At 38.5% G+C, this 13,880-nt stretch overlaps 2 protein-coding genes across 2 annotated transcripts; both read right to left on the bottom strand.

The window, feature by feature from the left end:
* Positions 1–452: 452 nt before the first annotated feature.
* On the bottom strand, positions 453–4,149 carry LOC122402191. Its single transcript, XM_043404787.1, has 4 exons — positions 3,782–4,149; positions 2,912–3,721; positions 2,409–2,567; positions 453–914 (listed from the first exon to the last, which is right to left on the bottom strand). Exons 1-4 carry the CDS (start codon positions 3,972–3,974, stop codon positions 652–654), a joined length of 1,425 nt encoding a protein of 474 aa, XP_043260722.1. The 5' UTR covers positions 3,975–4,149; the 3' UTR covers positions 453–651.
* A 2,953-nt stretch (positions 4,150–7,102) lies between these two features.
* On the bottom strand, positions 7,103–8,727 carry LOC122402132 (intraflagellar transport protein 46 homolog). Its single transcript, XM_043404697.1, has 4 exons — positions 8,651–8,727; positions 8,362–8,596; positions 7,908–8,099; positions 7,103–7,749 (listed from the first exon to the last, which is right to left on the bottom strand). Exons 2-4 carry the CDS (start codon positions 8,574–8,576, stop codon positions 7,173–7,175), a joined length of 984 nt encoding a protein of 327 aa, XP_043260632.1. The 5' UTR covers positions 8,577–8,596; positions 8,651–8,727; the 3' UTR covers positions 7,103–7,172.
* Positions 8,728–13,880: the final 5,153 nt, after the last annotated feature.

The raw sequence follows: 13,880 nt of genomic DNA, 5'->3' as shown, positions 1-13,880 counted from the left end.
CACACATTTCAATGCGTAGTTAGAATCAAGATAGTTTATTCTTATAGACTGCAAGATGCAGTTAAAACGGTTTCACAAGCATACAGCATTTCAAGATTGGCTGTTTTTACACTAATATATTACGCGTTCGATTTACACGATCTCGGTTTGTTTACGAACTCCTGGAGATACATACTGCGAAGAAAACATGCATTGTGGAAGCCAGATTCGAGCAAAATCCTTATCTAAATAAAAATATCGAATAACGAGCAGAAGATAAACAAGTGGTTATCCCCGATTCGTTACATAAAAATAAAAATTTCAATTACTCGATGAAATATTTCCCAATGAACGAATCAAAATTTAATGATCTAATAATACTCGAACAATATTTTTCTATGTTTTCGACTTACTACTAGCACGTAACGTCAGCGTGTTTTGGTATCATTTATTAGCGAATGTTTTATGGGGCATTGTATAGGAATTTCTTTATTCGTATAATCTTTTATTCGTACATATGTAAATAAATAATTTCTCGTAGTCTACGTATAAAAACTATGCGATAACACGAAGGTTAACGCGCGGTGTTATGCACGGCAGTGTACATACACATTATGTTGCGAGTATCGTTTTTAAAAATGCGATTCGAGCAATGGCAACGGGACGACACCATCATCCGCTGGAACAAGAGCTGTCGCATCCCGAACAGGAACATAATGTGTATTCAGAGTACTCGTCGGTTCCGTACGAGTTGTCGGAAAAGGAGCAATCGGAGAGGTCATAGGAACAGGAGCAGGAGGTGCAAGAGCAGGAGGAACTGGAACAGGAACAGGAACAGGAAGTGGAGCTGTCGTAGCTGGAACTCGTGTACGAGGACTCTTCAGAGAAATCGGAAGAATCATTGGTCTTGCTGGCGCGCGTATTCGAACGACATTCTGGAAGAAAAAAGAAATTTTAATACAATGAAAGATGAATTTTACATCGAATACAAACAGGTCCCAAGTAAAACTTACTGTAAAAGTAAAAACATACTTAAATAAAAGTGTTCACTCTGGGAATTTGAGCCGTGTTTTAAAAAAGAATAATTTACACAGTCGAGTAACCCAGAAAAACCGTATGTTAGCAATAAAAATAAGACATTCAGAATAGAATTCCCGCGAAATTGCTCGAACAAAGATTGTTCTTTCTGGAAACGCGTCATCTACGCGTATAAAGTGAATGATTAATTTCACTGTTTCGGATGGCCAACGCACAGTGCGAAGAATAAAATTAAAAATCTTTGACAAATACTTTATCGATGAAAACATGGACAGGTTGCGTTATTTAAACGTTTTGGAAAATAATTTTAATTGTAGAACAAGTATGGATACGTTCATATATTATCAGGGCAATGATATTAAACATACATTTGGTATCATTCACTACACTATGAAAATGTATGAGGAATGGATAAAAAAACAAATATTTTTCTAGGTTTAGGGTAAAATTAGTAAAACCAATACCAATATATATCTTCTATATACAACTTCTATATACAATTTCTATATAAAATGAAAGGCTTGACTCACTGACTCATCAACGACCAGGCTAAGCCCTTGGACATAAAAAGCTGAAGTTTTGCACAGAGGTTTCCTTTATGATGTATACAAGGAATAAGAAAGGATATTCCGAAATTAAACCCCTAAGGGGGTGGAAAGGGGTTGCAACGTTTGTATGAGGAATATTTTATTTGTGATCGGATTTACTTGAAACTTGGTCTTAATGCTCTTTGACATAATTAATCAAACACCTGTTTTGGCATTTTAAAAAATTCTACCCCTAGAAGGGTGAAAGGGGGTTGCAACGTTTGTATGGGGCATATTTTGTTCATTGTCGTATTGCTTCATACTTGGTCTGAATGCTCATTGATATACTTATTTATCTTTAAAGTTGCCTTATTTCCGTATGGGTGTCGTTATGAAGGTTTTTTGAAACGTTAATTACGAAAATGGTATCAATTTTGAAATCTAAGATGGCGACATGATATAAAATTAAAACTCTATAGAGGTGAATGGGGGCTTAAAAGGTTTTATGGAGAAACAATATCAATTTCCGAGGGAACTAAACGGTTTCCTGTGCGAGCGAAGCCGCGGGCAAAAACTAGTATGAAATATATTCAAGGTATTTTATTTCGAATTAGAAAAATATTCGATCACTGAAATATGGTACGTATATCAAGGAGTGAGTCTCAACATTATATCGGTATAATTAGAATATCATTCAATATATACACGTATATATACACGTTGAATGTTGAAAAAGTAAGCGTTCAAATGTATATCGTAACTCTAAAATCAGCATGCCACCGATTTGCCCACTGTGGTCACATAAACAACTTTTTATTCCCCCGTGATTTGTTACAAGAACGAGATTTTTTACGGGATACGTACTTTGTAAATAACCCATTTTTTCCGCGATGTTCGTCACGTGATGACTGAATTTTTCAATAGCTCGTTGGGCTTTCCTTTCCTCTCGGTATATTTGTCTGTCCCGTCGTTTCTTTTCTTTTTTGAGCAGACGTTTCTCAAACTTACCTATCTGTTTCCCATCTACGAAGTAAGTAAATAGAAACGTTACGTACCAACGTCAATGGTACAATTCAAACACGATTATACGATCGTGGAAATAGTAGGCGCAACAATAAAGTTTCGAAAATAATTTTGCTTTCGTTGTCAGTAGTAAAGAAGTTAACAGTTAACCGGGCTCCGCCATTCGGGAGGCCTTAGTTTCCAAAGAATAAATTTTCAATCGGTTCCTAAAATTCCAAGATTCCAAGAAATACCAATTTACAATCCCCACTTTAAAAATTTACTTTAATTTCCAAAATAAAAATCTTTCATCGAACGATTCTCAGAACTCTATTGTCACGTCTCATAGATAACGGTCTGCTTACCCGTTGTCTCTGTTTTTCCGTTATGTTTTTTACGTTTCGACACTTTTTCGCTCTTATTCGATCGCTTCTTTCCATTTTTCTGGCCACTCTCCTTCTTTACTACCTCCTTTACTTTCTCTCCTTCACGTTTTTCGACGCAGTTCTTTAGCTCCACCGTGGTATCGCATTTGCATTTCGCGGAGGTTTCCTTTTTCCTGTGCTCTTTGTGTAGCGATCTGCTCTGGTCGACGTTCGGTTTCTTTGTTATAGGAAATTCGAATGGCTCGGTGCTGTTGTTGGACACAGCGTCGACGAATCTCTCGGGCGTGCTCGCCTTAAAGGTCGAGCAAGAACTCGCGTTCTTCAACGTTTCTATCGTCGTTTGATGTTTCGATGTTACGTTTCCGTCTATCTCGACGTTTTCGGTTGCTATTTCCATCGGATTCGCGCATTCAGTTTTGCAAATAGACATGTCCGCAACGTTTTCGTTCTCGGTTCTCTTCTTCGTCGATCGTTTTGCGGTAAAGTCTTCTTCGACGCTCGATTTCGTAACATTTTCGAGCTGTTGCGATTTCTTGGACGTTACGGTTCTACGACGTCTTACGAGCCTCTGTTTCTTCGGAACGGAGTTTCGTTTTTTCTCCTTCGTTTCCGTATCGTTGACCCGTTTGCCTCGAAGCCCGAAGGCTTGCTTGCGCGTTTCCGGCAGCGTTCCTCCGCTTCTCGCTGAATTTTCGTTGTTGGCCATCGGCGAATTCGTCTTGTTCGACAGATTCTCTCGATTCGTTCGGTTCGATCGTGTATCGGGACTCTTTCTCGGCTTCTTCGCTTCTACCGTCAATCGTCGATAAATAGAAAAGCTCAACTACGAATAAATATTATTCTGCTTACCTGCCGGAACGGGTTTCGGCTCGAGCTTCATTCGTTCGTCGAATTGATTCAGGATGTCTTGCATGAAATTTTGTTGCACGAAATCGTCGATATGCTTCCACGGATCCGTTTCCATGATTTGATCTATATCGAGTATGCCATCGGCCGTATTGAACGAAAGTGCAGCTCTTCCTAGAACTGCCCTTCGGCTCATTTAAACGTGGAATCGGATCTCCCGCTGGCTTCGCCGTTAATCGTGCAACGAATTCTCAGCACCAGATGCAAAACCGAAGAAGCAACGATGCCTAGAGCTCCGGGATACCGCATACGGATTGTGCAAATAGAAAAAAGAAACAAATCTAAGGTCGATTTTGCTTGTTTACATTGGAACTCCCGTTTTACGTCAAACTGTGTATTTTCGGTATTCTCGGGCTATCGAGCATGGAAACGATATGCACTGGCGCGAGCAAAGACGAATGTCGGGACGACGACTAATTTAAGAATCCGGAATACCGATCGCGATCGCTCGAAAATTCGATTCTTACTGGCTCGAAGATCGTTAACGTCGCAACAGTTTCGGCTCGGGCGAGCGATCGTCGCGAAAGGTCGTCTCGTCCCAAATTGTTTTTACCGCGCTAACGGCTATCAACGCAGGCTGACGGTTACAATCCAAACGAATCAAGCGTGCTTCCTGACTTCGAAGCTTCGAACCTTCGATAAATTGTAATCTTACGATTTATTTCAAAATTACTTCAGAATATTGTGTCCTTCTCTAAACGTAAAATGCTATCGTTATATCCTATCGAAAGTAAAACTGTAGGTTTGTAAGTAAAAGTTGAAGCAAAATTTATTTTTAATAAATAATAGTCCATATTGTATGAGGATTATCAAATAAATTATGATATACCAAAGGAAACTACGTAAACACAAAACGATAGACAATATGGCGACGCTTTCCGCACTTGTCGGCAGAGGGACACGCTCTCTCACAAGTACTCACAGATGAGTCCATTAATAGACTCAAGATGAAACTGCTATCTTATTCATTTTCTCCATACAGAAAGCTGTCATAACAATTAAGAAAAATTGTAAAAATCTGAAGAAGGCTCAATGTCTAAAAAAAGCAATTTGGAATGGGAATCAAAATGTTTGTGATAGAACTTTGTCAGTAATGCAAGGAACGTACAAGGATTGGACAAAAGTTTCACAATTTCGTTTACATAGATACGCGAGAATTTAGAAACTGTTAAACTTTTCGGATCCCTAGGGCGAAAGTAAAAAATTAAATTTATTACCGCGTTTCCAGCGATCCGTAGCACCGTGTGTCCACGGAAATGTTGCGTATGACGCGATGAAAGTGAAAATACGGAGGTGCGATGACGTCAGGCCTTCCGTGTAAATCGTCAAACTTTACGACGACCGGGCAAAGCAGGGTTCGCTTCTGCTTAGTAGCAGTTTAATCGAGCGTAAGAGGGGTTAAGTGACGTCACTTTTCCGATGACCAAACGTATACTTTGCCCGGTGTCATCGTGCGTTCACGATAAAATGTGTCGCGATGATCGGCGGCCCGTGAAACAATTATGTCGTTACACCTTAAAAGGCGGAGGACCGCTTCGACGATAGTAGACTATAGCGTAGGTGTAGCGTAGGTCGTGTTGCTCCTCCACGTGTGCTCGTAAAAGTTGTCAATCGAACGAATGTTACTTGCATTCGTGTTTTCACGATTACGTTGCTTCTAGATAAACAAACCCGAGACGCTTCGCGCCTAGAATATTTGCATCTTCTCGTTGGAATAATATTTGTGCAGTGGCTGCCCCGTGTACTCGAGTATGGTTAACAAAAATTAACGTACGCGCGTGGCTAAAATTTTATATTTGGCGCCTCGTTGGTCCTTGCCAAATTTGGCGCCGATCGACCATCGGTACTTTTCAAAAAATTATCCTATAATTGAATTAGCATGACTCCGCTCGTATTCCAAGTTTATTTGCATTGCTTAGCGTCGCCAGGGCTACTCGAATTTCACGCGCGAACGCTTCTCGCGAAGTGAAAAACGACGAACGGCGGTGTCGCACGGGCTCGCGACGCTTTGATCCGCGGATCGTTTCCGAAGAAAACAGATGACGCGTGTTCTCGATGTCTCGAGACCGACGACGCGATTCGAAAAGAAAACAACTCGACGAACACACGTTGTCCCGCGCGTCGCAGTTATCTTGTCTCGTTCTTTCGGTCGCTCAACTCGTCGAAATATGTAAAAGCTATTCAATGCTGCGTATTCAGCAACCTCGCCAGCTAATTATTCTCGTGCCGTACGACTATTATTAAACGTGTATAATTATTTATATTGTATTTATATGCACAAACGGGAGGACTTTGGATATACGGTTCACTCTAAGGAAAACATTCTGGAAGCTCTTGTTCCGTACCATATGGTCCAAATAAAGTGATAGAAACTGTTTTCTCAAAAAGCAATAAAGATACAATGTGATGGTGCATCGTCTGTCTCTCTTTTGCAGATACCATATGTAACGTTTTCTTCGTAGATGTAACGATTTCATCTTCTATAAGGTTTGACAAACCAGTTTGCAAGAATTTTATAATATGTGATCTTATATTGTCAACACACAGTACCCGTCCAAACCACATTTTTGTTAATACCAAGTTGGCGATCTGGGCCAGGCTAGAGAGCTCAAAAACCAAGGAGGCGATTCTAGCAGTCGCTGTCTTAGATGTCAGGACGTTTAATAATTGATTGAAACATGTATATACTATAGAAATAGGTAGTCGGTCGAGTACTTGTGAGAGATACAGGTTGAGCGTAGCCCTCTGGCGACGAGTGCGGGAAGTGTCGTCATAGTATATTTGTATGAAATCTTTATCTTTTCCAATTTTTCGTAACATTCATCTACAGAAATTTTCTCTTCTATTTCGTGCCTTTCTTTTAAAATGTTCCAAACAGTGGAACTGCTTACACGTCCCACTGTAACGATTGTACTTGAGCTAGTAAAAGAGTTTTCTTCAATATGCCACATTACCCTCACTTCGAGGTTCGGATTTCGTCGGTCACGCCCTCAGTACAGTTTGCTGACGATACGTCGGTAAGCATACTGTCTCATGGTAAATGCATCGTGCGTCCATCGTTACTCGACATATCATGGACTGACTTAGCTACTTTGATTACAAAAAATTAACAATAAAGGTAGAATAACAAGCTGACGCGAAAAAGGAAGTTGCAAAGTCAGTTTAATAACTTTTACTTAATTACAATAAAGAGCAACAAATTATAGATAATTCTGACACAATTTGTCTGGGTTAGGTCACTTATTGGTACGTTCTTCTATGTTCACACTCGTGCCAATAATTTTGTGACTCGTATTTGGCGACCATCTTCTTGTAAATTCTAGACCCTAGGGACTCAATACTTCTGAGCTCTGGCATTGCGTACCTCCAAGTAGAGAGTGAAAAGCGTGTGAAGCGCCTCCATTCTCGAGCCTTCTTCCGCGGGAATATCGAGAAGGTTGCAAACGATATCGACGAGACCCGGTAGGTCGCAGTCCAGTTTCGCGAAGTCCAACTCCATTTCGTTCAGCTTTTCTTCGACTTCGGGCGGCCATTGTTGAAGCAAAGCGTCGATGTCGGGCATGGGTTTCGTCAGATTAACAGCCGGCGGATGCTTGCTCCTATGAAGCTGATTTATGTCATCGATCCACTTGTCGATGGACTTGACGTTCTTTTCGGCGTCTTCGATCCGTTTCACCACCGTCTGCCTGGCTGCGCCCGCGCTTCTCAAATGGCTACGTAATTGCAAGTGCAACACCGCCGGATCGGATTGATTGGTACACGGCTCGTCCAGGACGGTCAAACCGATTTTGTCCTCCACTGCATCCGGTCGAGAAATCTTTATGAACGCGTCTATGTCGCCGACCGCCGGTATGTAGTCGGGGATGAACGGTATCAGTTTGTAGTTTAGCTCGATCTTCTGCGGCGTGTATCTGTTTTGTAGTCGAAACTTTAGTTTTGCAATGCCTGGTTGCGCGTTTGAAAATTTGGTAATTATAGTAATGATTATTAAAACGAGCCCCAAACGTGATTCATAAATTGAATCTTTTGTAATTTTCATTTTATTTTAAATCAAACCCGCTACTTGTACCTTAGTATATTTTGAAATAGTTCCTTCACTTCCATAGATACATCCAAGTCCTCGAAGTCCTTAGGATTGTACATTTCGATCGGTTGCGCGTTATTCGTCCCCTGTATGTCGTCGTCGTCGCTTTCTTCGCTGTCAGACGGATCGCTGGTGATTCCCAGCGATTTACCAAAGGTATTGTCATTGTCTGAATATCTGAAAAACGGTGACCTTTGTTAGAAAACACTAATGAAGATGGTTATTTGCAAAGGCTTCAAAACGCTCCGGAGTCATGATGTAAGTTGCTTGGTTTAAATTCTTCACTGTCCTATGTCAAACTGGATATGACATCATACTTCATTTCAGATTAGCTCAAAATGGAAACTTTTCACTAGCGTTGTATCTATCTTTTCGTAATATTATGATTCGATCCAAACATCTGACAATTATTCAATCGATATTTCAAGTACCATACTACCTTTGGAAATTTAATTTCGTGCGCGGCGAATTTATCCCCATAGAGGTTGGACTCTCGTTTTTTGGGGTTGGTCTTAGTCTTCTCGAGCTTGGTGGTCTATGACTGACTGGACTTTGGATCTCCTCGGCGTTACGAACGTCGATGCTCTCGTCAAACTTCGTAAACGCCGAAATATTGTGCGTCTCATCTTCGTCGCTGCTATCCTTGACGTCCATTGTCTAACAATGCCCATCCGCTTCGACGGATTAAAATTGACGAATTACTGTCAATGATACACCATAGAACCTACTGAATGATTGTTTTGATTCACGAGGGCTAGTGGTTTCCATGGTCACGACGTTGGTCTACTCGTATACCTCGTCTATGCTTTCGTGACCCAATCTGACTGCCATACCGACCTGAAAATTCTAAGGTGATTTTGGCGACCTCTTCTCATGGATGGCGGTTAGTTGAGAAACTATTCACTGAATTAGCATTTATGGGCAGCAGTTGTAGTGTGTGCGTAAATACATGTGAGTTGACTATATGTATAACGGATTAAAAAACGCAATTTTTAAACGACCATAACACCTACAATAGTGAATATGTTTCAATGAAACTTTTTTCTGAAGTAGAATTCATGGGTACCTACAAAAATGTATTAGACAACTTTTCTGTAGGACACCAAACAAAGTTACTAAAACTCAAAAACGAATTTTTGTGGAAAATCGACATGGGGTAGGTGCCTAAATTTTTCGACGAAATTGAAAAATTTCAAATCATTCTAGAAAACTTATTTTCGATTGCAGGGGTCAATTACAACCATTTTTGGTCAATAGACATACCCTCGAAATCCTAACCTTTTTGAGGAAAAATATTCCTTACTGAAAATATAATGTGTGGCCAAGAATGTTGTGTAATTTCATTTTCTGTCTCGCTTCCTCTTATGTTAATTTGTATAACCTGTTGGTAATGTTGCGAGTGACACGAAAATGGTAATGGGGCTCTAGAGTTCCATAAAAATGGACCGAAAAAATACATTACAGAAAGTCACAGTTAAAATCGTACACCACATATGAAAATATGTTTCATTCGAAAAAAGAAATTTACGAATGATTTGGAAAAAAAAAAATAAAGCAAACATATATTGTAAATATATCTGTATTTATTGTGTAGTAACGACAAAAGAAATGAATATTGTTTAACATAAAAAAAATAAAGTTACTATAATACGGTGCAGAAAACATCTCACAGCTAAAATCGTACGCTATTTCCCTATCTGGTATTCCTCTCCAGGAATCCCCGAAAAGAAAGGAAGAACGTTAAACAGAAGAAGATCACATCGTTTTAGCTTGTTAGTAAACGTGGTATTGCATCGAAGTAAGAAAATAAATCGTAATAATAGTAAAAATGAAGCAGACGACACTAGAGGTCCGAGAAATTGTAAAGAACTTTCAAAATGGGAAAAGCTATCGAGAAATTGCAAAAATTATTGGTAGAAGTATTAGCACTGTTCAATACATTATTAAACGCTATAGTTGAGAAAATAGAATTACAAATAAATTAAGAACAGCACCGAACAAAAAATTTAATGCATACGATGAGTAATGGATAATTAGAAAAATCAAAGAAAATCCAAAGCTGAGTGCACCTAAATTGTCGAACGAGGTGGAAAAATATTTGCAAATATCTGTTAATCCAAAAATTGTAAGAAGAGTACTAAGAAAAAATGATTTTTATGGGCGTGCCGCAAGAAATAAATCATTTGTCAGCGATAAAAATAAGAAAAGGACAGTTTGCAAGACAGTATCTAAATAAGGATTTTAGTTTTTGGAAAGAAGTTATTTTTACCGACGAAAGCAAATTTAATCTTCTTCATTCGGATGGCAAAGTTACTGTATGGCATAAACCTAATGAAGAATTTAAAATAAAAAATATGAATCCTACTATAAAACATGGAGGTGGGCCAGTGATGGTTTGGGGGTGTATATCAGCTACTGGAACAGGAAATTTATAATTTATTGAAGGGAACATGGACAAAGTTGATTATTTGAATATTTTAAAAAAGAATTTAAAAAGCAGGGCCGAAAAATTAGGAATTTTGAATTGTTTTAAATTTTATAGTGGTAATGACCCAAAACATACGTCGCATATTGTCAAAATGTGGCAATTATATAACTGCCCGAAAGTTATCAATACACCTCCCCAATCACCCGATCTAAACGTAATTGAGAATATTTCGCATGAATTAGAAGTAAGGATTAGAAAACATACGATTTCTAATAAAAATGATTTATAAAAGGCATTACAAGAAGAATGGAGAAAAATTGAATCCGATTTTACACAAAACCTAATAAAAGCAATGCCGAAATGGTTACATGCCGTAGAATGCAGCCGAGGATATCCTACAAAGTACTAATTTTTAATTTAGATTAAATATAAAACATTAATTTAGTTTAAATAGAAAACAATATTCTTAATGTGTACGATTTTAGCTGTGAAATGTTTTCTGCAACGTATACAGGGTGTTCGGCCACCTCTAGCAAAAATTTTAATGAGCGATAGTAGAGGCCAAAATAAGACGAAAATCAAGAATACCAATTTGTTGATGGAAGCTTCGTTAAAAAGTTATTAACGTTTAAAGTGCCGCCCTTACTGAATTTTTTTCTCGAAAATGCGCACGATTTCGGGGGTATGTCTGTTCACCAAAAATGACTGTAATTGAACCCTACAACCGAAAATAATTTTTCCACAATGATTTGCAATTTTTTAATTTTCTCGAATAATTTCACACATTCTCTATTTTTTTTCTCGAAAGTGGGCAGGATTTCGTGGGTATGTCTAATGACAAAAACTGATTGCAATTGACCCCCGCAACCGAAAATAATTTTTCCACAACGATTTGCAATTTTTTTTCTCCGTTGAAAAATTTAGGCACCTAATTGGATTTTCAGTAAGGAATTTTTATCTCGAAAGTGCGTACAATTTCGGAGGTATGTGTAATGATAAAAAATGATTGTAATTGATCCCCGCAACCGAAAATAATTTTTTTAGAACGATTTGAAAAATTTTTTTTCGCCGAAAAATTTCAGCACCTACTCGATTTTTTTTCTCGAAAGTAGATAGGATTTCGGAGGTATGTCTACTCACCAAAAATGATTGTAGTTGACCCCCGCAACCGAAAATAATTTTTCCAGAACGATTTGAAATTTTTGAATTTAATTGTTAATAACTTTTTAACGAAGCTTCCATCAACAAATTAGTATTCTTGATTTTCGTCTTATTTTGGCCTCTACTATCGCTCATTAAAATTTTTGCTAGAGGTGGCCGAACACCCTGTATAGTAACTTCATTTTTTTTATGTTAAGCAATATTCATTTCTTTTGCCATTATTACACAATAAATACTGATATATTTACAATAATATATCTGCCTTATTTTTTTTCTAAATCATTCCTAAACTTCTTTTTTCGAATGATACATATTTTCATATGTGGTGTACGAGTTTGGCTGTAACGCACTGTAGGTGAAAGGTCTATTCATATATCTCGTCTGTGGTCAAATGATGCATCTTCTGAGCAGATAAGTGGTAGGTGTTTCCTCGTATCTCCGCTGGTACCGCTCGTAGCAAAGTGCACATCAATAATTCGAAATTATTGATATGCAGTGTTATTATGTGAAAGACGATAAATAAATGTATTCGAAATACCTGTGTCGATTTATTCTCACTCTGACATGAAACTGAGATCAGGGTAGAATCAGGAGAATATTATGTCCGAAGAGGTGGCACGAAAATAGGGAATTCCTGACATCGTGACGTCATTTCCAAGAACTGGGATTTCCACAAAAGTTTTAAATGTAATAATAATTCTTTACTTTCTTCCTTTTTTTCTTTCCTATATTTTTTGGGTGCGATACTAGCATTATCGGCTTTCTAATAACACCATTTATCATCTACTTTCTAAATCCTCTATTTTCTACTTCCACCTGTCTCTTGTTCCTTACTCCAGTTATTCCACTCCTTTCTACTCTTTTAACTCCTCCTCCCCCTCATCTTCTCCTTTTCCCTTCTTAACTCTCCCGTAACCCTAACCTCGCTTCCAGCAGTCGCTTACAACTAAAATTAAAGTTAACATTAACCTAATACAAAAGAAAATAAAACTAAAATAACACAACTTAATCTCTAGTCTTAATTACTAATTATCACTACCCCATTAGGAACATCCTCCTCTCCCTCCTCTCCCTTCTCTTCCTCCTAACTTTCCCGGCTTATCGCGACCCGACTCCAGCATCCATCTCCTTTTCTTTCTTCACAAATCCTTCCCTATCTTATCAAAAAACCCTTCATTACCCTATACATATACCCTGGTCCTATTCATCGCCAACAACCCTACCACGTCTTCCCTTACCTTCGCTATTTCCTTCCTCAACCTCCCTTGCATCTCTCCCTCCAGGTTATATAAACCACACTGAAACATTACATGCTCCACATTCTCCTCCCCCTGCCCACACTCACACCTTCCATCTCTAATCATCCCTTTCCTTGTCAATGACTCTCTTAGATTATAATGATTTGCCCTTAGCCTGAGACCAGCCTAATCACACCCTTATTCACCCCTCTTAACTTTTCAAACCACGGCTTAAACCTCTCCCTCTTACTACTGACCCAAAATGTCCTGAAATATTCCCTGCCTTTTTTCCTCCCCTTCCTGAACTTCTTCCAACCATTCTTTTTCCTTTGGTCCAACACCTACTCAATGGGCACTTTCATCCCCGTGTCTGGAGCCCCCTGTGCATAAATTCTTTACTCATTTTTATTTTACCAAGGAAGCATGTGCTAACTTAAGGAAATGATTTAATGCTGCGATGGAGGAATGGACACAAGAAGTAAAAGAAGCAGTTATTTAAAAGTGTACTACCAGTAGCATTAACAGTAGCAGTAAAGAAGTAAAATTATAAGTAGCGACAGCTTGGACATATTATTGTTAAAATCATGTTTATGTTGTACCACTGTCATTTTCCTATGAACATAGTAAAACAAAACCTGGAATTAAAATCAATAAGAAACTCAAATTATTCTGTAAATATGGTAAAGACATTAAAATCGTACCATTCTTCCACGAAAAGAGGGCACAGTGTATTTACATCCCCACTCTTGCTGCAGTCCGGTGATTGGCTGTCACCGATCTTCGTCATCGTTTTCGACCAATACCTGTGACTCAGCGGACTGCAACAGGAGTGGGGATGTAAACAGATTGTGCCTTCTTCTCGTGGAAAAATGATACATAAGACATTTACACGATCGTTAATACGATAATATGGTTACAAAACGTCACAGTAAAACATGAATGAAACTCTTTTATTTGATAATATTTTATTCTACTGTACAATATTATAGTATCTTGTTTTACGCGATTCGAATATATACAGTTACGTTATGCGACATTTGTCTTGTAAAAGATTCTATACGTTACATCAAGCTTTGTAATATCTCACGTATGTACAAATTTGGTAGAGCGACGATTCTTCTCAATGAGGAA

Source organism: Colletes gigas, unplaced genomic scaffold, assembly GCF_013123115.1.
Source record: "Colletes gigas isolate AHSC1104 unplaced genomic scaffold, ASM1312311v1 Colletes_gigas_Sc00033, whole genome shotgun sequence".
Taxonomy (NCBI): Eukaryota; Metazoa; Arthropoda; class Insecta; order Hymenoptera; family Colletidae; genus Colletes; species Colletes gigas.
Note: the sequence above shows the minus strand (reverse complement) of the source record. Positions and strands in the feature narration are given on the sequence as shown.